This window comes from Salvelinus namaycush, chromosome 1 (genome assembly GCF_016432855.1).
Source record: "Salvelinus namaycush isolate Seneca chromosome 1, SaNama_1.0, whole genome shotgun sequence".
Classification (NCBI taxonomy): Eukaryota; Metazoa; Chordata; class Actinopteri; order Salmoniformes; family Salmonidae; genus Salvelinus; species Salvelinus namaycush.
The window spans coordinates 34,187,786-34,213,635 of record NC_052307.1 but is presented as its reverse complement, the minus strand read 5'-3'; the positions used below and the strand labels follow the sequence as shown (position 1 = coordinate 34,213,635).

The 25,850-nt window shown below is 43.6% G+C and overlaps 2 protein-coding genes across 2 annotated transcripts; one reads left to right on the top strand and one right to left on the bottom strand.

The window, feature by feature from the left end:
• The first annotated feature begins 588 nt into the window (after positions 1 to 588).
• Positions 589 to 1,487, top strand: LOC120039462 (cholesterol 25-hydroxylase-like protein). Its single transcript, XM_038984894.1, has one exon. The coding sequence runs from the start codon at positions 621 to 623 to the stop codon at positions 1,032 to 1,034; it is 414 nt and encodes a 137-aa protein (XP_038840822.1). The 5' UTR covers positions 589 to 620; the 3' UTR covers positions 1,035 to 1,487.
• An 18,753-nt stretch (positions 1,488 to 20,240) lies between these two features.
• On the bottom strand, positions 20,241 to 24,063 carry bmp10 (bone morphogenetic protein 10). The gene is made up of 2 exons (XM_038984398.1): positions 23,197 to 24,063; positions 20,241 to 22,615 (listed from the first exon to the last, which is right to left on the bottom strand). The coding sequence occupies exons 1-2, from the start codon at positions 23,588 to 23,590 to the stop codon at positions 21,516 to 21,518; spliced, it is 1,494 nt and encodes a 497-aa protein (XP_038840326.1). The 5' UTR covers positions 23,591 to 24,063; the 3' UTR covers positions 20,241 to 21,515.
• Between the last annotated feature and the right edge of the window lie 1,787 nt (positions 24,064 to 25,850).

Genomic DNA, 25,850 nt, shown 5'->3' with positions numbered 1-25,850 from the left:
GGCGCTCCGGTACCGCTTGCCGTGCAGTAGCAGAGAGAACAGTCTATGACTAGGGTGGCGGTCTTTGACAAATTTTAGGGCCTTCCTCTGACACCGTCTGGTATCGAGGGTCCTTTTCTGGTGACATGATGACCGATGCTTGACTGCAGTTTGACAAATAAAAATATTCTCTTATCTATAATAATCTCATCATGTAGACTAGTCTACCAGCATAGCGTACCCGCACTGTATCGGTGACCAGAATAGGCAAATTCAATAGGCTATTCAACGAAACAGTTTTTGTGACACAACTATCGGTGGAGTTGAAAATGCAATGGAAACACACTGAACTTTTAGATTTTTATTAAGTACAATGAAAACTTAAGCGAAAATAAAATGTTGTGTGCACTACCTCATCACGCACTGATTTTTATCTGCAGTCAGTTGGGTGGAAACACACCAAGTTTCTCAAAAACAAATTAAATCGTACTGTTCTATAACATGCTATTTACATGAAAAATATAGATTTAATTGTAAAAAAGCTAAATTCTCCTTTAACTCGGACGACCCTCATGTAGAGTCTAGAAGGAGCACATAAGGTTTGTCCCTGGCTGCCTACCAAACACAAAAGTTCTGTCTGTATGGTCCCCAGGGTTCCCTGGCTGTATCGGAGGGTCCACCAGAATCATCACCAGAACCGGATCACCTTCGCCCTGGCTGCCCAGGACGCCAGCCCGGCTGAGCTACTCTCCCTGCAGATGCTGGCCCTGAGCAGTGCCTGGGTGGTGGGCTGCCACCCTCTGAGTGAGGCCCTGTTCCACCTGCTCAACACCTGGCTGGCCATAGAGGACCACTGTGGCTACGACCTGCCCTGGGCCATCCATAGACTACTGCCCTGCTTCGGAGGGGCCCCCTTCCACCAGGCACACCACCACATCTACAGGGGGAACTATGCCCCCTACTTCAGGCACTGGGACTGGCTCTGTGGGACCTACCTGGGCGTAAGGGAGGAGGCTGGGAGTAAACATGGAGGGAGGACAATGAAGAGACATTAATTTGGCGTCATGGAACCGCCCCTTCTTCCACAGAGTATAAAACCCACTTCCTACAAAATCTACATTAAGTCAGAGAACGCCGGGACAGAGTCCTCACGTTGGAATGGCTACAATTCTATAGATCATTAGACCATACAGCTGTAGTTTTGGCTACACGATTAGAAATGGTTAAAATCTGAGACTATCAATCACTACAGAATAAGAGCAAATCTTAGACATAAGATAAATATATATATTGCAATTATTCTCAAATGAGCGGCCGTTCATGTGCAAAGGATTAGAATTTCAATGATTATAATTATCCACTGTGTATAGTGAATCCATTTTGTCTTTCCTGCTCTTTCTCAGTCCCCACACCTTTCCTTTGTCATTTAGCCCACTACGGACTTTTCTATCATTGTTAGTAACCAATATCTACTGTTTGTTTGTTATTTATTTCTTTGATTATTTAGTTAGTTAGTAAATAAATAATGAACACAATTTGTATATTGTTGATTCATTATGGAAACTAGGGTTCATGCAGATATCCAAGGGTTTGCGACGTTCAGTAATGAGAAATGATGAGGTAATAATAATAGATTAATGAGAATGACTGTAATTGATCAGATATTAAAATATCTGAAGAGTTATATTCAGAAAATTATAACTCTAAATCGGAACCTTTTCCGCTGTGCCCCGACGTCTTAGTTAATTCATGTTTAAATGATTAGTTTAAATCACATAATAATGAAACCTAGAGAACTGATTTGATATAAATAAGTCTTCACATTTAATGATAGTCCAGACACGACACAGGTGTGCGTAATGAAGGGCACCCTGGCGCCCTTGAGCTCCAGAGAGAGAGAGCGGGAGCAGGCGTGACAGTAATCTACAAGTATGAAAATTATATTGGGGAACTAATATCAGCCTGCTCATGAGGGCCTCTCATTCATGAGGGCCTCTCAGCTTGAATTCCAGCCGTTGCCAACTCACACTTCATGAAGGGTAAACAATATTGAGGTTTTAAGTTAATCAAGCTTCCTCAAATTACTAAAATGTAAGTATAATGTAAATAAGAGGATGGTTGGACTCGAGTCTAACTCCAGTCACAAATTCGATGACTTGAGACTCAACTTGATTGAAAATAAAATAACTTGAGACTTGACTTGGAGCCTCAAGACTCGGAACTCGACTTTGACTTTTAGGAATGTTTTGTCATTTATTCTGTGGTTCAGAGTCTCTGTGGATTACTCTCCACACAGCCAGAGAGAGTATTGCACTTGCAAAAAAAAACTGATTGGCTAGTAAAAAGCCCATTCAGCACTCTGATTAGACCAGCAAACTGTCAATCAACACAGGTCAGTCGGCAAGAGCTAGAGCAGTGAGAATGTTTTGTGGGGTTGACAGTAGGCCTATATTATTTTCATACATATTTTTCTAGACTACATAGAGTACATATACCAGTACGCTAGCCTAACATTTGTATTTTACATTTATACCTTTACTTATTTTTTTTATTATTTTATTTTATTTTTTGAACTCTTTTTTCTCCCCAATTTCATGGTATCCAATTGGTAGTTACAGTCTTGTCTCATCGCTGCAACTCCCGTACGGACTCCGAAACACAACCAAACCAAGCTGCACTGCTTCTTGACACAATGCCCACTTAACCTGGAAGCCAGCCGTACCAATGTGTCGGAGGAAACACCGTACACCTGGCAACCGTTTCAGTGTGCACTGCGCCCAGCCCGCCACAGGAGTCGCTAGTGCGCGATGGGACAAGGACATCCCTGTCGGCAAAACCCTCCAAAAACCCGGACGACGCTTGGCCAATTGTGCGCCCCCCCATGGGTCTCCCGGTTGCGGCTGGCTGCGACAGAGCCTGGACTCAAACCCAGAATCTCTAGAGGCACAGCTAGCACTGCGATGCAGTGCCTTAGACCACTGTGCCACTCGGGAGGCCATACCTTTCCTTATTCAATCTGGTTACCATAGGCCTACGGCATTACAAAACCTTTTTTTTGCCAGAAACATCTAATCTGTGCTTCAGAAACAAAAAGTTGGGCATCTTGACTGTTGACCAATGACCAGTCATCAGCAATGCAATGCGGATGCACATATTGTAACGGCTGTCGGTGGAAGAAGGTGAGGACCAAAGCGCAGCGTGGTACGTGTTCATGTTTGTTTATTTACACTGAACACTAAATACAAAAATAACAAAAGGGAAAAACCGAAACAGTCCTGAAAGGTGAAAAACACTAAACAGAAAACAACTACCCACAAACACAGGTGGGAACAGGCTACCTAAGTATGGTTCTCAATCAGAGACAACGATTGACAGCTGCCTCTGATTGGGAACCATACCAGGCCAAACACATAGAAGTACAAAACATAGAACAAAACATAGAATGAACATAGAATGCCCACCCCAACTCACGCCCTGACCAAACCAAAATAGAGACATCAAAAAGGAACAAAGGTCAGGACGTGACACATATTCAGATTATTGACCAGAAAGCGCCTAGCAGAAACAGAGTAACCTACCTACCAGTGGCGGTCGGTGCCGTTTAAGATGAAAACGATTTTTTTTTTTATGAGCATGACAGTCTGGGCATCTTTCTTTAGGTGTTTTTCAGAGTCAGTAGAAAGGCCTCTTTAGTGTCCTAATTTTTCAGAACTGTGACCTTAATTGCCTACCGTCTGTAAGCTGTTAGTGTCTTAATGACCGTTCCACAGGTGCATGTTCATTAATTGTTTATGGCATGGGAAACAGGGTTTAAACCCTTTACAATGAAGATCTGTGAAGTTATTTGGATTTTAACGAATTATCTTTGAAAGACAGGGTCCTGAAAAGGGACATTTCTTTTTTTGCTGAGTTTAATTGTCACCATATTAGCTAATGTCATAGTCAACATAAACCCTCTACAATCATGCAGTACAGTGTACAGTCAGCAAGCAGTTTAGCAGTTACAGTTACCCAGTGGCAATAAATTAATAAAACCAAAAGCTTACCTTGACTTGGCAAACATGGCATCCCTCTCTGTTTGAGTCGGATGTTTGAGTAGGCTAAACTATCTAGATGCATTTGCTAGCTAAGTAATTGAAAGTGAAAAAAAAGTACAATGAAATATAGCTAGCTTTCTCTCTCTCGCTTCTCCTTTATTTTTGAAGAAATGAATTTGTTCAACTATTGTCTTTCTCTCTTTTTGTGTCAACTACTCACCACATTGTATGCAGTGATAGCTAACTGTAGCTTATGCTTTCAGTACTACATTAATTCTCTCATCCTTTGATTTGGTGGACAACATGTCAGTTCATGCTGCAAAAGCTCTGATAGGTTGGAGGACATCCTCTGGAAGTTGTCATGATTACTGTGTAAGTCTATGGAAGGGGTGAGAACCATGAGCCTCACCAACACCATGGTGCTACCCTACAGAGTGCTGTTGAGGCTACTGTAGACCTTCATAACAAAACAGTGTGTTTTAATAAATTATTTGGTGACGTGAATATATTTTGTATAGTTTTATCTATAAAGGCTACGTTTTTTAATGTTTCACTATTTTAAAAAAAATGAAATTTACTGAGGATGGTCCTCCACTTCCTCCTCTGAGGATCCTCCACTGCTACATTAATATTATCCATATTAAGTAGGCTACCATTTTAGCAATCTGCTATGGACTCATCTTTGCAACAACAATAGGCTATCTAACTGGTGATTTCATTGATAATTTTCATGTTTCAGATAGGCCTAGTTTGGGTGGGTTATAATGAATAAACCTCAGTGGTGGTACTGGCTATATGTCTAAAGATAGCTGTGACATCTCACTATCTTCTATACTTATGGGATGAAGTTGTAACATATTCCAGAGAAATCACAATGTGACAAATCCCTATTTGATATTGACTTTCAGCTCAAAATGTAGGTATAAAACGCAGTTTATTTCTGTATCTTACATTTTGAAAATGCATCATCATTTACGGCTGTAATGACAGGCTACATTTGCGCAGCAATTGTGCACACGTGTTTGCATGCGCACACATGGTCGCATAAATGAATATGCAGCTCCAAAACAACGTTGGTGATCAATAATAGGAACCGTTTACTTTTCAAGCTCACCAGCAATTGGGCATCAACTAGCATAGGCCTACTGGTCTTTTGGTATGTTAAAATTAGTTAAGGTCACCAACGCTCCGGAAAACATGAAAACAGCAAGTTCTCTCATTTGTGTCGAAGTAGCTAGCCAACTAGTTAGCTTGGGTGCCGCTGTGAGGTCCTATTCCTCGGTCAGAGCGTCCAGTGTGCGTTCTGAACGCTCTGAGAACGAAACTGTCTGAATTTACTAATGGACAATCTGACAATGCTCTGAATTTCTGAACATTTACAAAGCACTCCAGAGTGACTTTACGAACGAACACACCATATGAAAGTATTTTGCGATAGATTTGAGATGTAGGTACATCTCCTAAAAATTTAAACCAACACTTTTTCAAACAAATCACATATTTTTGGTCACGTACACATAGAGTTGAAGTCGGAAGTTTACATACACCTTAGCCAAATACATTTAAATTCAGTTTTTCACAATTCCTGACATTTAATCCCAGTAAAAATTCCCTGTCTTAGGTCAGTTAAGATCACCACTTTATTTTAAGAATGTGAAATGTCAAAATAATAGAGAGAATTATTTATTTGCAACTTTTATTTATTTTGTCACATTCCCAGTGGGTCAGAAGTTTACATACACTCAATTAGTATTTGGTATCATTGCCTAAATTGTTTAACTTGCGTTTTGGGTAGCCTTCCACAAGCTTCCCACAAGTCGGGTGAATTTTGGCCCATTGCTCCTGACAGAGCTGGTGTAACTGAGTCAGGTTTCTAGGCCTCCTTGCTCGAACTGCTTTTTCAGTTCTGCCCACAAATTTTCTATAGGATTGAGGTCAGGGCTTTGTGATGGCCACTCCAATACCTTGACTTTGTTGTCCTTATTAAGCCATTTTGCCACAACTTTGGAAGTATGCTTGCGGTCATTGTCCATTTGGAAGACCCATTTGTGACCAAGCTTTAACTTCCTGACTGATGTCTTGAGATGTTGCTTCAGATGTTGCTTTTCCTGCAGAAAAGCACCCCCACAACATCATGCTGCCACCCCTGTGCTTCACGGTTGGGATGGTGTTCTTCGGCTTGCAAGCCTCCCCCTTTTTCCTCCAAACATAACAATGGTCATTATGGCCAAACAGTTCTATTTTTGTTTCATCAGACCAGAGGACATTTCTCCAAAAAGTATGATCTTTGTTCCCATGTGCAGTTGCAAACCGTAGTCTGGCTTTTTTACGGAGATTTTGGAGCAGTGGCTTCTTCCTTGCTGAGTGGCCTTTCAGGTTATGTCGATATAGGACTCGTTTTACTGTGGATATAGATACTTTTGTACCTGTTTCCTCCAGCATCTTCACAAGGTCCTTTGCTGTTGTTCTGGTATTGATTTGCACTTTTCGCACCAAAGTATGTTCATCTCTAGGAGACAGAATGCGTCTCCTTCCTGAGCGGTATGACGGCTGCGTGGTCCCATGGTGTTTATACTTGCGTACTATTGTTTGTACAGATGAACGTGGTACCTTCAGGCGTTTGGAAATGTCTCCCAAGGATGAACCAGACTTGTGGAGGTCTACAATGTTTTTTGTGAGGTCTTGGCTGATTTCTTTTGATTTTCCCATGATGTCAAGCAAAAAGGCACTGAGTTTGAAGGTAGGCCTTGAAATACATCCACAGGTACACCTCCAATTGACTCAAATTAAGTCAATTAGACTATCAGAAGCTTCTAAAGCCATGACATCATTTTCTGGAATTTTCCAAGCTGTTTAAAGGCACAGTCAACTTAGTGTATGTAAACTTCCGACCCACTGGAATTGTGATACAGTGAATTATATGTGAAATAATCTGTAAACAATTGTTGGAATAATTACTTGTGTCATGCACAAAGTAGATGTCCTAACCGACTTGCCAAAACTATAGTTTGTTAACAAGAAATTTGTGGAGTGGTTGAAAAACTAGTTTTAATGATTCCAACCTAAGTGTATGTAAATTTCCGAATTCAACTGTATTTAGCAGATGTTATTGGGGGGTGTAACGAAATGCTTGTGCTCCTAGCTCCAACAGCGCAACACTTTTTAAAACAAGAATTACTCAGGAGGAAGAACTGTTGACTTAATGAATGTGGGTTTGGTTTTCTGTAGGTCCCAGGTGAATACCACCAATATATTAATCTTGACAAATAATGGCTGTGGAGGTTTTAGTTGAGGTCAAGGTCATGTTTCTTTTTTCTCTCAGGGATTGGAGGTGGTTTAGCGACTACATTTCACGCTATTCCAACTCAATCACAGATCATTTTCACTGGCATACTACTCGGCTTTCATAACAATGTCATAATGGCAACTCCGTTTGTAAAGTAACTCCCCGATAATAACAAAATGACCAGTTCCAAACAAGCGTCTACTGTATTTAACTTGTATGTCCTCATTTGCTATTATATACTACATCTGTACAAAGCTAAACCAAATATACCTATGTTTTCCTAGTACATTAGGTTTACAGTACATAATCGAACTATCACTGTTTTCAAACTGAAGCGAGACTCAAAATGTCGGACTGCATAATGTTGTAAGAAAGGTAAGGCAAACTGGGGAAACTTCGTCTAGTCAATCATAGGCAAACACCACCCCATTGTAGAAACACACAGATCTGCAGTTAACTACTGTAACTGTAGCTACATTATATAAGTAAACAAGACAGACAGTTATGTAATACTATGACAGTGGATACAATGCATTGTGGTCCTGGAAAGGACATGTTTATAAATCCATAAATCCGTGTGTAAGTCCATAAATACCCTGGAAGGCCACAAGATGTCTTCATTGAGTCAATATTATAAGTTTGACTGGTTGTGGCAAAAGGGCCTCAAGTCAATGAATTGCAACATGTAGGCTACTCAGTCGTCTCAGTGGTTGGGGAAAACAGATAGTACACTGAGATATAAACCATGAATCATAGACACAGGAAATACGTTTCCCAGCACAATAGTCTAGTGTGTGAGTGTTGAGGCTACCAATGACAACAATTTGGTACATTGTCCCCCCAAAAAAGGTCGTCAAACCCCCTACAGCCCACCCCCATTTCTCCCATATCATTGATAGTCAGTTTAACACTGATGGAGGAGATGAACGTTAATAATAGTCCAAGAGCAAAGCCCTGGCCAGCATAGAACACAGCTGGAATACCATGTCTCTGTGCAGAAAGTTCCAGACTTCATTACACTCGACAGAAGTGCATCCACCAGAGCTCCTGATTGAGCTCCTGATCAAGCAGCTGCTTGCAGTACAGTACAGAACAGTAGTGTTTATTTCTGCTGAGGTGTGGCTCACCCCAGCTGTAATGAACACGGGTGGGAGTAGAAGGGGGAAGAAAAGGTCGGGGGCCATCCCTGGGGGATGCAGACACACACGTAGCTCCTTGCCACACAGCTAGTCCACATGGTAGTGTGACTTCAGCACAGCTTCCTCAGGACAATTGGACTCTGGGGCTCTACCCAAAAGCGTGCCAGCTATCTCCATGATCAGCACGGGCTGTGGGGCAGAGATCTGGCTGGATGGAGGGCAGCGTCCTTGACCCTACGCCACACCTTCCCCTGTCCCCATTACAGGCAATTAGTACATTTCCTCCCATGTAAATACCCACGTTTGATGGTTCCTTACATCTCACAGCTCCCTCCCTCTTTCTCTTCTGCTCTGTCTCTCTCTCTAACCATCTCTCTCCATTTTGCTCTCTTTCGCGCGTTCTGCCACGCTCTCTTGTATGAAACATATCTGTTCTTCTTTATCTGTGAATCTAGCATTTCTTCTCTTGTGCTTTGCCTATGAACATGGATAGATAATTACACAAAATGACAGCTGGAAAGAACACCCACAAACCCACACATGGCCTGATATGGGCCTGAGGGATTCAGAGGGAAGGATATGATGGGAGCTATCCCACGTCAGAGCAAAGGCAGGGCAGGATGACACATCGAAGCACCCTTTCCAGCATGATCTCAAACTCATCTGTAATGTCTAACCTATGCATAACAATTTCTCAGTTATGACTAAGTATGTACCACATCCAGAAAAAAAAGTGTTGCCACAAACTCTGGCATGAGCATACACAATGGGTAAAATACGTATTTTTATAATAGTCTTGACAAGGCAATCGATGCGTAATTACAATGCATGTTTTGAGAACCGTGTCATTTTGTAATGTGAGAAGTAGCCAGAGAAAGCACAGATTTTTCCACATTCATGTCCTATCATCAGCACAAACACTAAAGACTTCCTATTTCAACATGCTTCTTAGAGTTTGGCATTAGTTGACAGTGGCCAGACTCATATTTTCAGCGGTTTCTGTAAATATTCAATTAGTGAGCTCCCACACTGAGGCTTGAATGCCAGCCTGTTGATGTCCAGTCGTCTAGTAATTGGTTAGGGTCCTTGCCTTCTGGTCTGAGACTATTTATAGATGACCTCTGATCTCATCTAACACGAGATGACAGAGGTCACTGATCTCATAGTTTACTTCCCAAAACATTGCGGTGCATTTGCCATTAGTATGGTAATGCCAAATAGCTGTGTATATGGTCGTGAATAACTTAAGACACATGCACTTAGTTATATGGTATAGGACTCTTCAAGAAAAGTGGGTCGATGTGATTTAACTTTTCATATTTTGCAATTAATGAGTTTTTGACATCAAGGTCAAACTGGTGGTGCTTATATTTGTCCTCTATCACACATGTACAAGTGTGCGGTGAGAAAACTAAATGTGTTTTTTGCATATCTCACTCCCCCTTGCCCTCAGAGACTGGGGTCATGGCCAGGGATCCACCATTATTGACAGCAACCTTGGAGCGATTAGGATTAAGTGGCTTTTTCAAGGGCAGATCGACAGATTTTTCAACTAGTAAACTCGGGGATTGAAACTAGAAACCTTTCAGTTACTGGTTCAACACGCTAACCACTAGGTTACTTGTCTTTGATTAATGGTTTTGTCAAATCCAAGTTTTATGTGTATTGGTGAACTAATCCTTGTGTAAATATTTCATTTTGTGTAATTATCTATCTCATAGGAAAAGCACAAGTTAGCAGCAGAGAGAGAATAAATATTAGATGCATAGATAAAGAAAAACAGAGAGGTTTTGTAAAAGAGAGAGAGAGAGAGCGAGGTGGAGCAAGAGAGAGAGTAGGGCCATGTCCTTTTATACAGTGGTGTAAAGTACTTAAATAAAAATGCTTTAAAGTTTTTTGGATAACTGTACTTTACTATTTACTGTATATTTTTGACAACTTTTACTTTCTACTCCATAGGTTTTCTCTGATACCCAAAAGTACTCGTAACATTTTAAATGCTTAACAGGACAGGAAAATCGTCCAATTCACAAACTTATCAAGAGAACATCCCTGGTCATCCCTACTGCCTCTGATCTGGCGGACACATTAAACAAAAGTGCTTCGTTTGTAAATTATGTCGGAGTGTTGTAGTGTGCCCCAGGCTATTCGGAAAGGAATTTAAAAAAAGAAAATTGTGCTGTCTGGTTTGCTTAATATAAGTAATGTGAAATTATTTATACTTTTACGTTTGATACTTAAGTTTAGTTTAGCAATTACCTTTACTTTTGATACTTAAGTATATTTAAAACCAAATACTTTTATTATTTTACTTAAGTAGTATTTTACTGGGTGACTTAAATTTTTACGTGAGACATTTTCTGTTAAGGTATCTTTACTTTTACTCAAGTATGACAATTGGGTACTTTTCCACCACTGCTTTTATACTCTGTGTTATGAATTTCTTTTATCACAGGGTTTAAACTGGTAGTATGCTTGTCTCCTGGCAGTTTAAGGCATGTGGCATGCTGCTTGGGAAAGCCAACAGCTCCTCCATGTTTCTACTTATCTGTGTGTGTCCCTCCTCAGTGTGTTGACATGGGTGACACTAGCCCTCTCAGAGAGTGAGACACCATGCCAACACAGCCTGGCATACAGTCAACTGGCCCTTGCACTGTGTCAGTGTTCTGGGTACTTTTTAGCTGGGTACGGTAGGCCTACTACTACAGCCTACTACAGTACATAGCTACTGGATCCTCAAAAATGTCTACAGCTGCACCATCGAGAGCATCCTGACTGGTTGCATCACCGCCTGGTATTGCAACTGCTCAGCATCTGACCGTAAGGCGCTACAGCACATCAATGGGGCCAAGCTTCCTGACATCCAGGACCTCTATACACGGCTGTGTAAGAGGAAGGCCCAAAAAATTGTCAAAGACTCCAGTCACCCAAGTCATAGACTGTTCTCTCTGCTACCGCACAGCAAGCGGTACCGGAGCACCAAGTCTAGGATCAAAAGCCCCCCCCCCTTTGTTTTTACACTGCTGCTACTCTCTGTTTATTATCTATGCATAGTCACTTTACAAATGACTTCATCGAACCTGTACCCCCGCACATTGACTCGGTACCGGCAAGAAGAAGTATGTGAACCCTTTGGAATTACCTGGATTTATGCATATATTTGTCATAAAATTTGATCTTTGTCTAAGTCACAACCATAGCTAAACACATTGTGCTTAAACTAATACACAAATTATTGTATTTTTCTTGTCTATGTTGAATACATAATTTACAGGTACAGGACGGCAGGCAGGCTCAGAGTCAGGTCAGGCAAAGGTACCGGACGGCCGGCAGGCTCAGAGTCAGGTCAGGCAAAGGTACCGGACGGCCGGCAGGCTCAGAGTCAGGTCAGGCAAAGGTACAGGACGGCCGGCAGGCTCAAGGTCAGGGCGGGCAGAAAATGTCAAAACAGGGAGAAACAGGAACAATCAAGAGACAGGAACAGAGGGAAAACCGCTGGTAGGCTTGACGAAACGAAACGAACTGGACACAGACAGCACAGGTATAAATACACAGGGGATAATGGGGAAGATGGGTGACACCTGGAAGGGGGTGGAAACAGGAAACAAAGGGCTGTGAGACATGGGTTTACATAAAATAGGAAGTATATGGAGGGTACGGGGCAACAGAGGACGAAGAGCAGAGGTGCTAATGATCTTGGAGCAGAGAGAATGGTCTTGGCTTCCGGAGGTGTAGCCGCGGGGCTATAGCGGCGTGCCATTCAGGCTTGACATTCTTGGGTACCGGTCGGTGTTGCAGAAGCGAAGTGGCCTGGGCCTTACTGAACCCCTCCCGGAGGTCCTGGTACTCCGCTGGAATGGCGGAGAGGTCCGGGGCAATTTCCAAGCCCCCAGGAAGACGTCCTGGGGCAGGCAGAGCTGACTTCAGGCAATGAGTGTGGCAGAACGGGCTCCAGCCCACAATGGCACCAGTAGACCAGTCAATTCAGGGATTGTGTCGCTGGAGCCAAGAGAATCCCAATACCACGGGAACCTGCAGAGACTCAATTAGCAGGAATTGGATCATCTGCTGTGGTTCCCGTCACTCGTAGGTTGATGGGGGTGGTATGGTTGGTGACCCGGCCTATAGAGCGCCCGTCCAGCGCTCTAACATCCATGGGAATGGAGAGGGGTTGAGTGGGGATGCCCAGCTCGGACGCCAGGGTAATGTCCATAAGACTCATATTGGTCCACGAGTCGATGAGTATCTGGAGAGACTTGGACTGGTCGCCCCACAGCAGGGTGGCATGCAGAGGGGGGTGAGGAAGGGGAGAAGCAAAATTATCCTTAAGACCCACCAGAGTACTCATTCCCACAAATGAGCTAGGTCTCTTGAAGGGACAGGTAGACACATAATGACCGGCAGTACCGCAATACAGACAACTCTGGGTGTTAAGTCTGAGTACGTGTTCGGCTGGAGACAGCCTAGCCCTGCCGAGCTGCATCGGCTCGGGAAGAGGCAAATCGGCAGTCTTCGGAAGCTCTTGGAGGAACTCGGGTAAGCTCGGATCCTCTCGGGGACGTAGACGCCGGGGACTTCCGGAGTTCATCAGATCCAAGGTGGGATCCTTGAGTGAGTGATTGGGACCGCAATCAGACCTCTTCTCCCTCTTACGTTCCCGTAGCCATCCATTGATCCGGATGGTTAAGACGAGGAGTGAGTCGAGATTCGTCGGTAGTTCCCGGACTGCAATCTCGTCCTTTACTTCCTCAGATAATCCGCGCAGGAACGTGTCGAACAGTGCTTCCGGGTTCCAGGCACCCTCCTCTGCTAGCGTGTGGAAATCCACCGCACTGAGGGAGTCCTGCCGAAGCTGGAGTAGCGTCCGGCAGCCTCTCTCCCGGATACCGGTGCCTCAAACTTTTTTCATTTCTGCCACCAATCCCTCCAGACTGAAGCATACGGCCGACTGTTGTTCCCAAACGGCCGTAGCCCAGGCGAGGGCCCTCCCGGACATCAGCGTGATGAGGTACGCTATCTTAGAGCGGTCCGAGGGGAAGGAGGAAGGCTGCAGTTCCATGACAAGGGAACACTGAGCGAGAAAGCCCGACAGGTGCGGGGTTCCCGGGAAACCAGGGTGACGGCGCTGCTACCAGCCGGGTTACTGAGGGGCTGGGAGGTTACCGTCGTGGTATGCTGACTAGGAGACAACCCACGGAATTGCTCCCGCAATGTTTCCAATGCTAGGTCGTGCCATTCGGCCACGACCTGGAACCCTTCCATCAGACCGCAAAGCAACTCCTCGTGCCTACCAATGGTGGCTCCTTGGGAGATGGCGTTGCGGAGCTGGTCCAAGTCTGCTGGGTCAGGGACGACCAGCAGAAGCCTTACTAAAGCTTCCACCTGACTGAAGAGACCTCACCTCTGGCACCATTTCCCAAATAATGCTAGCAACATCTGAGCTTGTTTGATATGTGTAATTAGCCCCAAACATGGCCAGCTGCACCTGCAGTAGTCTTGAATTCAATTCAGGATACAAGTCTACCACCTTGTCCAGGTCTCCGCGTAGCAGCACATTTTCAAGCTGCTACAGCTTGTGGAATTTGATAGGGTTTGACTAAGTAAGACATTCACATTTGGATGATTCGGGCGAGGTCCAAGCTCCTCACCTCCCTCTCCTGCACCTTCATCTTCGCCTGCCTGTCTGCTCTCTCTCTCTGTCTGTCATTGTCTCAAACTCACTCTCCCTGCTTGATTGTATTATCTGAAATACACACGAGAAGGCATACTTAAAGGAATATCTCAGCTTATATGAACATTAGGACTAGACTGTTGTGATGTCATTATTCGGTCTAAACCATCAATATGTGCTCCTTCTCTCACTCACCTCCATGTCACCTGCTCTCCCTGTCCTGTCGGCATCCTCGTGCTCTCTCTCCCTCTCTCTCTTTACTCTGAACGCACCAGAGTGAACATGAAAGAAATATTATCAGTAAACAAGTGGTGTTTCTTGCCATGATGTTCCGGAATGGATTACTAACCATTTCTGATCTGAATGGCAATGATTATTATATCAAGAAACATTGACTCATCTCTTGTACTACTGTATACTTCAACCATCTGACTGGTACTCATTTTCTCACTGCTCTCAATTTACTTTTCTTCTTTTCTGAGGTTGCCCAAAAAACTGACGACTGTCACTGCCCCCCTTCCTCTAGCTCATGATGACACTCACTGTGAATGAAAGCGGACTGTAATAAAACTGCTTGCACTTTAATCAAACAAACACTAATAATGCTATTTATCATAATCAAGTACAGCTATAGAGTATACTATACGAATATGCAATAAATGAAAGCTACTACTGTCTACATAAATTACACATGCAGCGCAACATAAATGATTGACACTTTACTCAGACTTCACCTGGGCTTTCTGACAAATATAACGTGATTAAGACATTAACGTTAGTTGAATACGCCGGTGAGCACCATTGATGGTCGCTGGGTGAATGTGTGGCTAATGAACTTTCCAGGTAACTTAACTATGATAGCTAACGTTAATGATTGATTAGCACTCGCAAATCGGCCCGTTTTCACCAAAAACTTTGTTTCCACTACATGCATTTACTGACACTTTTTAGCAAAATATTATTTATTTCCACAATTACAGTTCCGGCGCAAAATGGCGTGTTGACGTGAAAAGTATCACAATCGACAGTGATATAGCCTACGTAACACTCATATTACATTCGAGTTTTCCTCTTTTTAATACATTTGAAATTAATGCAATAGAGAGACAGTACAGTGTTTGACACTGATTGTACCTACCCACAGCAGTCGAGCAACGGCTTCTGCTGGGGTATGGCAACTTCACTTGGACAAACCACACGCAGAACTGCAGTACACCGTAATACTAGAACCGGTAGTAATAATAATGGCAATTTTTTAAGTTTAGTTATGATTATGAACATTTGATCATGATTATTTCAGGCGGCGGTGAGTGGTTGCCTGTCGTAGCATAGGAAAAAATATATAGATTTCTATTTTTTATATGAATATATTGTGTGGGACATTTATAGCATATTTTAATATTGGGCTGTAGTAATATATATTATAATTACGTCCCTGTTTCACAGTAAGGCTGTTGTATTCAGTGCATGTGACAAATAACATTTGATTTGATTTGATTGACTCTTATAGCATACTACTACAGCCTACTACTACATCCTACTACTACATCCTACTACTGCATCCTACTACTACAGCCTACTACCACGTCCTACTACTACATCCTACTACTACAGCCTACTACTACAGCCTACTACCACGTCCTACTACTACATCCTACTACTGCATCCTACTACTACATCCTATTACTATGTCCTACTACTACAGCCTACTACCACGTCCTACTACTACATCCTACTACTGCATCCTACTACTACATCCTATTACTATGTCCTACTACTACAGCCTACTACCACGTCCTACTACTACATCCTACTACTGCATCCTACTACTACATCCTACTACTACAGCCTACTACTACAGCCTACTACTATGTCCTACTACTACATCCTACTACTGTATCCTACTACTACATCCTATTACTATGTCCTACTACTACAGCCTACTACCACATCCTACTACTACATCCTACTACTGCATCCTACTACTACATCCTACTACTACAGCCTACTACTACAGCCTACTACTATGTCCTACTACTACATCCTACTACTGCATCCTACTACTACATCCTACTACTGCATCCTACTACTACATCCTATTACTACATCCTACTACTACAGCCTACTACCACGTCCTACTACTGCATCCTACTACTACATCCTACTACTACATCCTACTACTACATCCTACTACTACATCCTACTACTATGTCCTACTACTACAGCCTACTACCACGTCCTACTACTACATCCTACTACTGCATCCTACTACTACATCCTATTACTATGTCCTACTACTACAGCCTACTACCACGTCCTACTACTACATCCTACTACTACATCCTACTACTACATCCTACTACTACATCCTACTACTACATCCTATTACTATGTCCTACTACTACAGCCTACTACCACGTCCTACTACTACATCCTACTACTGCATCCTACTACTACATCCTACTACTACAGCCTACTACTACAGCCTACTACTATGTCCTACTACTACATCCTACTACTGCATCCTACTACTACATCCTACTACTGCATCCTACTACTACATCCTATTACTACATCCTACTACTACAGCCTACTACCACGTCCTACTACTGCATCCTACTACTACATCCTACTACTACATCCTACTACTACATCCTACTACTACAGCCTACTACTATGTCCTACTACTACAGCCTACTACCACGTCATACTACTACATCCTACTACTGCATCCTACTACTACATCCTATTACTATGTCCTACTACTACAGCCTACTACCACGTCCTACTACTACATCCTACTACTACATCCTACTACTACATCCTACTACTACATCCTACTACTGCATCCTACTACTACATCCTACTACTACAGCCTACTACTACAGCCTACTACCACGTCCTACTACTACATCCTACTACTGCATCCTACTACTACATCCTATTACTATGTCCTACTACTACAGCCTACTACTACAGCCTACTACTACATCATACTACTACATCCCACTACTGTATCCCACTGCTGCATCCTACTACTACAGCCTACTACTACAGCCTACTACCACATCCTACTACTACATCCTATTACTATGTCCTACTACTACAGGCTACTACTAAATCCCACTACTGCATCCTACTACTACATCCTACTACTACATCCTATTACTATGTCCTACTACTACAGCCTACTACTACAGACTACTACTACATCCTACTGCTGCATCCTACTACTACATCCTATTACTATGTCCTACTACTACAGCCTACTACTACAGCCTACTACTACAGCCTACTACTACATCCTACTACTGCATCCTACTACTACATCCTATTACTATGTCCTACTACTACAGCCTACTACCACGTCCTACTACTACATCCTACTACTACATCCTACTACTACATCCTACTACTGCATCCTACTACTACATCCTATTACTATGTCCTACTACTACAGCCTACTACCACGTCCTACTACTACATCCTACTACTGCATCCTACTACTACAACCTACTACTACAGCCTACTACTACAGCCTACTACTATGTCCTACTACTACATCCTACTACTGCATCCTACTACTACATCCTACTACTGCATCCTACTACTACATCCTATTACTACATCCTACTACTACAGCCTACTACCACGTCCTACTACTGCATCCTACTACTACATCCTACTACTACATCCTACTACTACAGCCTACTACTATGTCCTACTACTACAGCCTACTACCACGTCATACTACTACATCCTACTACTGCATCCTACTACTACATCCTATTACTATGTCCTACTACTACAGCCTACTACCACGTCCTACTACTACATTCTACTACTACATCCTACTACTACATCCTACTACTACATCCTACTACTGCATCCTACTACTACATCCTACTACTACAGCCTACTACTACAGCCTACTACCACGTCCTACTACTACATCCTACTACTGCATCCTACTACTACATCCTATTACTATGTCCTACTACTACAGCCTACTACTACAGCCTACTACTACATCATACTACTACATCCCACTACTGTATCCCACTGCTGCATCCTACTACTACAGCCTACTACTACAGCCTACTACCACGTCCTACTACTACATCCTATTACTATGTCCTACTACTACAGGCTACTACTACATCCTACTACTGCATCCTACTACTACATCCTACTACTACATCCTACTACTACATCCTACTACTACATCCTATTACTATGTCCTACTACTACAGCCTACTACTACAGACTACTACTACATCCTACTGCTGCATCCTACTACTACATCCTATTACTATGTCCTACTACTACAGCCTACTACTACAGCCTACTACTACAGCCTACTACTACAGCCTACTACTACATCCTACTGCTGCATCCTACTACTACATCCTATTACTATGTCATACTACTACAGCCTACTACTACAGCCTACTACTACATCATACTACTACATCCCACTACTGTATCCCACTGCTGCATCCTACTTCTACATCCTGCTACTACTACAGCCTACTACTACAGTCTACCAAGTAAAAGTCATGCATCTTTACACAGTGTTTTGGATCACATACTTTTTATTTACATTCACTATGTGTAGTGTCAACATTCCTTGGCACTGCTGCTGTTGTTGATATAAGTCCATCAGGCATGTTTTTGGAAGAGCATTGGAAGCGAAGGAAACATGTTTATAGTTCATTTTTCTCTCTTTTTTTAAGCGCTCAAAAAAAGGTAAAGAACAGGTTTTCCATCCAAGGCAGCTGTCTGCATCTGCAGTTTGTTATAGCGAGCGGCAGGCAGATCATCAGGAAGACCATCCATTGTGTTCATTAGCTGGGCTTCCAGTCAGTTTCCCACTGTGTTTGTGTGACGTGTGTAAACTATGGCCTGTGAGCTGATACTATGGTACACAACAGTCCCAACCTGAGAGTTATGCATCCTAGTCATACCCCCAGCCCTGAAAGCCCCCCAGATAGCACATAACGTTCTGAGAACCATATGTTTCTTAAAGCCTGGTGAGAGCGTGGTTGTCCTATGGTTATTTTGCATACAACCTTCCCACAACTTTCTGAGAATGGTGCAGGATAATTAATTGGCTTTAGCACATTCTCAGCACATATAAGGAACTTAACATTAAAAAAAACGTTTTTTTTCTTGGTATTTCAATAGAACGTTTCCTAAAAGTTCAAACATGGAATGCTAGCTCCAGCCTGGTGCCGCAGCGGACTTCATAATTCCATGGATAGAGATCAGAAGATTATAGGTTTGAATCGCACTGATGACGTGTCACAATTAAAATATAAATGTGTTTGTATGATTAATACCTCAGGAAATTAATTTCCATGTGTCCTATCTGTGCTTGGAGTTCTAAAAAGTTAACCCAAAATAAGTTACCAGTGTTATTAAAAGTGAGAAACGTTAAGGAAATTATTCAAAAGTCTCCGAATAACCTATAATTTCCGTTCTCAGAACGCTAATAAAATCTCCCAGGAAAACGTTCAAATAACCAGAGTAAAATATTATCAGAACCTCCCTGCAACATAAAAATAAAAGTTCCCAGAACAGGCAAAATGTTCACTTCTGTTCTCAGAACGTTTAAAAATCTTTCAGTTTTACTGGTCAGGAAACCAAAAACATACATTCCCCCAACTTACAAGGAACCAAATGTGCTAACTGGGCTCTTTTCTAAAGATAATTAGGCTTAGTAGGGAGGTTCAGTTTTGCAACCTGTTTATAGTTGTCGGGCCAGGAGAGAAATGGATTATGGTTTCTGATACAGATGTTATTATGATAATATATATATGTACAATAGTCCTTTTTTTAAAGTATTCATTGTTTGAAAATAATGATTTGTGTAGCCTTTTATGCACACTATGTTTAAGTTTCGCTGCTTCAGTATTTTACAAAAGGATTCACAAAGGAACCACAACAACAGGTAACAAAATATAATATTCATAAAATATTTATAAATTAAAGACATATTCTACAATATGGTCAGGGTATGTACTGTATGTTCACCCTCTGTATGCATATCCATGTTGTACAATTTTACATAATCACCTACTTGTCATAGTAAAATCAATAAATTAATCAATAAATAGGCTTTCACGTTACCCAAGCAGCAGAGAACTGTATTACATTTGTATTACAAGAACACAGAACAACAAGAAAGGACTCCACACAGGACTCTCAGAGGAGGGGAGGAGAGACATGAAGTGCCATACTCTCCCCTCATCTTCTCAGCCTGTCCATGATAACAGGCCAAATATATGGAAATCTTTTCCTTAAACGTGACGGATTTCAGGGCCAGGGGGAGAGGGATGTATGGAAGGTAAAGAAACAAAGGGAGGGAGAGGAGGTTGGAGGGGGCACATGATGGGGGTCGGTCAGTGAGTTGAGCCAGTAGAATCTGTTTCTATTAGTACTGGAATCTTGACAGGCCACCCCCCTCTCCTCCCCCCTCCGCTCCCCCAGCACCTCCAGCCCTGAGTGGTGGAGCACATGTTTCTCACCGCCAACACCTCCTTATCGGCGCGGTGCGGAGGAGTGGGAGAAAGCGGCTCGCACGGCATGTGACTGACTCTGAGGCCGATGTGGGAAGGTGGGTGAGGGCTCGAGGGAGATAACCCAGCCCACCCTAACTGCTGCCCTGACCTCAGCCCACTGTCCTAAATGCCAGGGGGAGGTGGTGGGGATGAGGATGAGGGCAGGCCCCTACCAGAAGTCCAGTCCAGTCAGGTTTGTGTTTCCCTTGGGAGGCCTGTTGCTGTTAGGGAGACATGCTAAATGAGGTGTGGATTAGTGTTAGCGTCCAGGGAGGGGGAAAACAGAGATAAGTGGAGAGGAAGACATGAGATCAATGTCAGTGGAGAGCTAACTGTGGAGAACCCTATGTGGTCCCACCAGCTAGGCCTATTGGACATCACTGTATGGCTGGTTGCTGTATTGCCGGAACCCTTTGAGAGACCTAAGGATAGTTTATTTTTAAAGGTCCAAACTTTTTTCCTCATTTTTTTTTGCAAATTCCAAATGTGTTATTTAGCTTCAAATGGCATCCAACTGCTTCTATTACAGAATTATGAATTGGTATCATAGATATTTTACTGTACAAAATAAAATATAAATTTTCCTGAAATACAAAATATACATACACAATGTACAAACTGTTTAGTTTAGATCCATCTTATATACACATACATGTCATAGCTGTTTTTCTTGTCAACTGTTCTCAACTGTGATTCTAGATTCATTTCAGAGTCCATCTACTCTAAAACCAATCCTGCTTGAAAAAAAAAATGTAGTCTTTGCTTTGTTCCATCCGCACCCTGTCATTTCTCTTCACGAATGTCTCTCTCCATGTCTATATGACCAGCAGGGTGGACTAGCTATCTGCAGCCACACTCTGCCACCACCATGCCCTCAAACTTATACTTGTACGTGACTACTCCGGTGTCATCCATGTAAAGCAGGGAGATGGGATCCAGCTTGGTGGGCACGCAGCAGGCCCGCGTCACCTTCTGTGGGCTCTTCATGCTCACCAGTGTCTGGACGATTGCGTGCTTGGTGGGCGTCACGTGTTTGGTCAGCGGGTATGTGCAGATGCCACTGCACTCAAAGGCCTCGTACCCGGCAGGCGCTAGGATCCAGCTGTCCCAGCCGATGTCTTTAAACTCCACGTACAGCGACTGCTTCTTACACTGGTTGACCTTGGCGTTGCGGCGGATTCGGGAGGCCGTGTCATAGATCAGATTGGAGCGCATCTGGAGCAGGGCCTCTTCGTCCTGCTCCTCCTCCTCTTCCTCATCTTCCTCACCCCCCACCCGGCCCAGCTCCCCCCACAGCCTATTCAGCTCCAAGTCACCCTGAAGCACCGCTTCCGAGGTCTCGTGTCCAATCATCTCGTTCAGCTCCCGCTTGTCATCGCGGTGATCACCACTCTGATCGTCGGAGAAGATAATCATCAGGGGTTTGTGTTTGTCATCTGCGCTGCTGTCTATCTCCATGTCTCCCCTGAATATCCTCCTCCCCTCTCCTTCTCTCTCACCGTCTGCTAGTGTCTGCCCTCTTTCCCCCTCGGAGGCCAGGCTTGCTATGTGGACCTCCAGCCTGTGGGTGGTGCTGTACTCTGACTTGCGCCAGTGTTGGACGGCAGCAGTTAGGTCAAAGGCCTCCCAGGCGTTATCAGTACCATAGACCTGCCGTGATGCCAGCTCTACTAACTCCTCCCGTCCTCCACCTCTTCCTCCTGCTCCTCCTCTATCGGTGTCCTTCGCTGTTCTGTTATCCTCTCCTGTTCCGTCCTGCTGCTCCAGCTCGTAGATGGTCACCTTGCGGTCGACCCCAGCGTAGAGGTTGCGATCAGTCTGGACCAAAGTATAGAGACGCAGCTCTGCGGTTGTGATACGCTCATTGTGGGGTATGGATACGTTGAAGAGCAGAGGGTGTTGTCTCACCCCTCTACTGCCCAAACTGCAGGGAGACGAGTCTGGGGGAGAGGAATACACAGAGATAAAGGCTGTTAATTAATCAGTAGTTCTCCATGTTGATGTTTTGAATAGATTGCCAGTGTACTACACTGCAGAATTGATAGTACAGCAAAAGCCAAGATTTTGTCCAAAACACTTCCGAGGCAATTGTAGCATCACAATTAACATTAAACTAGATCAAGTTGAATGAATATATCATTGTAAAAAATCTAAATGAATAATGAGAAATTCACAGTTTCATATTCTCGTCCAAATAAATAAATAAAACTTTTTTTTTATTTGCACAGTGCAGACTCAAAAATGTAAGGTGCTACAGTATTTGTAAGATGAAAAACAAACGTAAATGAAAATGCATAAATTATACTTCATTGTTTTTACACTATGCATGTTGACCTTCTACAGGTACATTTTGATACGTAATACATTTCTGATGAACAGTTCTGATATTAATACTCTCATTACACAGGGATAAAGGGCTTACGGTACATTAATTAAAAAAATTCCAAAGCAAAGAACACCACAGCATAATGTGAAGCTAGTACGGCATAAGGACACAGAGTACAGTATAGTGGCTCTCTACCTTCGTTCTTGAAGCTGCGGATGATGTTGGCGGTGGGCATGGCGGTGTGGTCGTTGGCAAAGCGGTTGTACAGCTCCATCATGTACTCGGGCGGCTCCACACGGACACTGCCAGGTGCCTGGGCAGGTGGGCCCAGGCCAGACAAGTTGAAGGTCCGGAGGCTCTCCAGCAGGCTCTGCATGTCCACATCCCTGTCCTGCTCCAACAGAGATGGGTCTATGACGCCCCCGTGGCCGTCCCCCAGACCTGGAGCAGGGCGATGTCTCTCTGGGGCCAGGGAGATGGGGCTGCCCTGCCCAGACAGGGGCCACATCAGGAGCAGCAAGGGGAGCAGGGGGAAGGGAGTCCTGGTGATAGAGGTAGCCTCTAACCTGGAGAGCCCATTGTCCGCCATGGAGAGGAGTGCTACTGTTCTTGTGTTGTATGGTATATCCACAGGGACTATCCAATGTTGAGATTGAACAGAATTATATCTATCAAATGTGTTAATCCAACGGTCCACTGGAGGTTGGATTCAGCTTGATGAAGGGTGAGAAACAACAACCGTGTTTTTCTCTCGCTGATCCGGTTGGTTGTCGGTTCTCTGGTGACTCAAAAGGTTCTGTTGACCCTTGGAGTTGACCAGTGAGGAGGTCTGTGTTCTGTAGCTCTCCCTGTGTGTTCCTCTTGCTGTGTGTGGAACCCTGATAAACGACTCTCATTCCAGATCTCATGCCATTTATCCTAATGCACACCTTTTGATGTTGTTTTCTAAAGAGTTGGAGTTCCGGCTAGAGGGTGGCTTTGCTGTGTCCAAAGGAGGCATCCCTTGTGTTTTTTCTCTCAGTTTCTCCCTCTGTTCTCTCTCTTCTCTCTCTCTCTCTCTCTCTCTCTCTCTCTCTCTCTCTCTCTCTCTCTCTCTCTCTCTCTCTCTCTAGCTCTCTTTCTTTCTGTCTGTTATCTATGATATGGTAAGCTCTGCATTTCTCAGTGTTTGTGTCCCTGTGTTTGTGTGTCCCTGTGTGCGTGTGAGTGTGTGTGTGTGTGTGTGTCTGTCTGTGTGTGTTATCTCACCACTTCCTTAATGAGGACTTTGTAAACATTGTCCTGTAGCCTGTTCCTTGTAAAAGGGATATTTTGTTTTGTGTCGGAGCACCAGGCAAGGATGAGATTGTTCATGTGTTTATTTGTTTGGTAAATGGGGGAGCTGCAGAAACAGGAATTTGCTCCATTGACCATTTATTTTTGACAAATCCATAAAGGGTCTATTGATGTTGCATGCTACATGATATGTCTGTTGGACAGTGCCTTCCCAAATGAAATTGAAATGTAATGAGGTGTGAGATGTAATGGGCAGCGATGAGAAATGATGGACTTCTGCAAGTCTGAAGAACACATAACAAACCGATTGAGATCAGCTGATGAGAACAGCACTGCGCAGATGACCGTGCATTTCATTAGTATTTTATGACATAAGTTGTAATGTTTAAAAATAAAAACTTGAAAAGCATATATTTCAGTTGGAGAAAGAAAGTTGTTTCTTCTTCTGTTGTGGAAACAAAGTCGACAACACGACACAACTTTTCCATAATCTACTTATTACCCACTTGTGTTTCAAAGTTTGCAGCACTTAAGTGCACTTCCTCTTTAAGTTGGCGAACACGTTGTAGATGTCACTGGAGTGTTGGAAATCGGTTATCTCTGTCTGAATGTCTGACTAAGAGGCCCAACTGCCTATTGAATGCACAGGAGTCAAGACGTACAGTTTCCAGTGTGCTCTGCGCTGTGCCCTCACATGTCCGTCAGACATCAGTACAGTGGTTCTGAGGTCAGCTTTAGTCCAGATTCCACAGCCCAGAATGGAGTGCAGGAGGGAGAGGGCTTTGCAAGGGCAGACTCCATGCTTTGTAAGGGCAGACTAGTCTCCTTGCATTCCACTGTGATTAGGGAGACAGCATGGAGTCAAAGGTGACAATGGAACTAGAACCTGGATGGCTCAAGCTAGAACACATCTCCACTGACCAATGACCAGAGGAGTAATCTACACTAACCTCCCCTTTAAAGTCACGTGCCCACTCTCTTTTTTTCTCTCTTTTTAAGATGAACGCAGGAAACGGTATTTTAATGAGTGATTCCAAAACCTGAGCATCCCCTCAATACCTCATCATAACACCTCGTCATCTCAGATTTGCCTTTAAAGACGGACTCCGCTAGATTAATTAATGTTACCGGTTCCAGATTCTCAATTTGGACGTATAATTTAACTGCACTTTTAGAATCTGTATGGCTGCTAGTGTTTGTTTCCACATTCATTCAGGGGTCCTCATTCCTGAGTCTCTGACAGTGACCTGCAAAGAGGCATTCTTGACCGTGAGGAGGAGATGACATGGGAAGGAACAGGATCTTCCTCCCCCCCGTTACTCATCCTCCAGGGTGACAGTTGACAGACGTGCTGTTATCTCCCCTGCGGTCCCTTTTACGCAATGCCTCCTTTGTGCACTGCCAGTCCCCATCTCTCTTCAATCTTCCTGCAATGCTGAAGAATGCTTGATAACACCAGTGTCCCACTTTCACTCGCTCCCTGTTTTTCTCACAAGCACAGACATGCCCGAACAAACGTGCTCCCACACACACACGAATGCACAAACAGACTTGCACACACACGCACGCACATA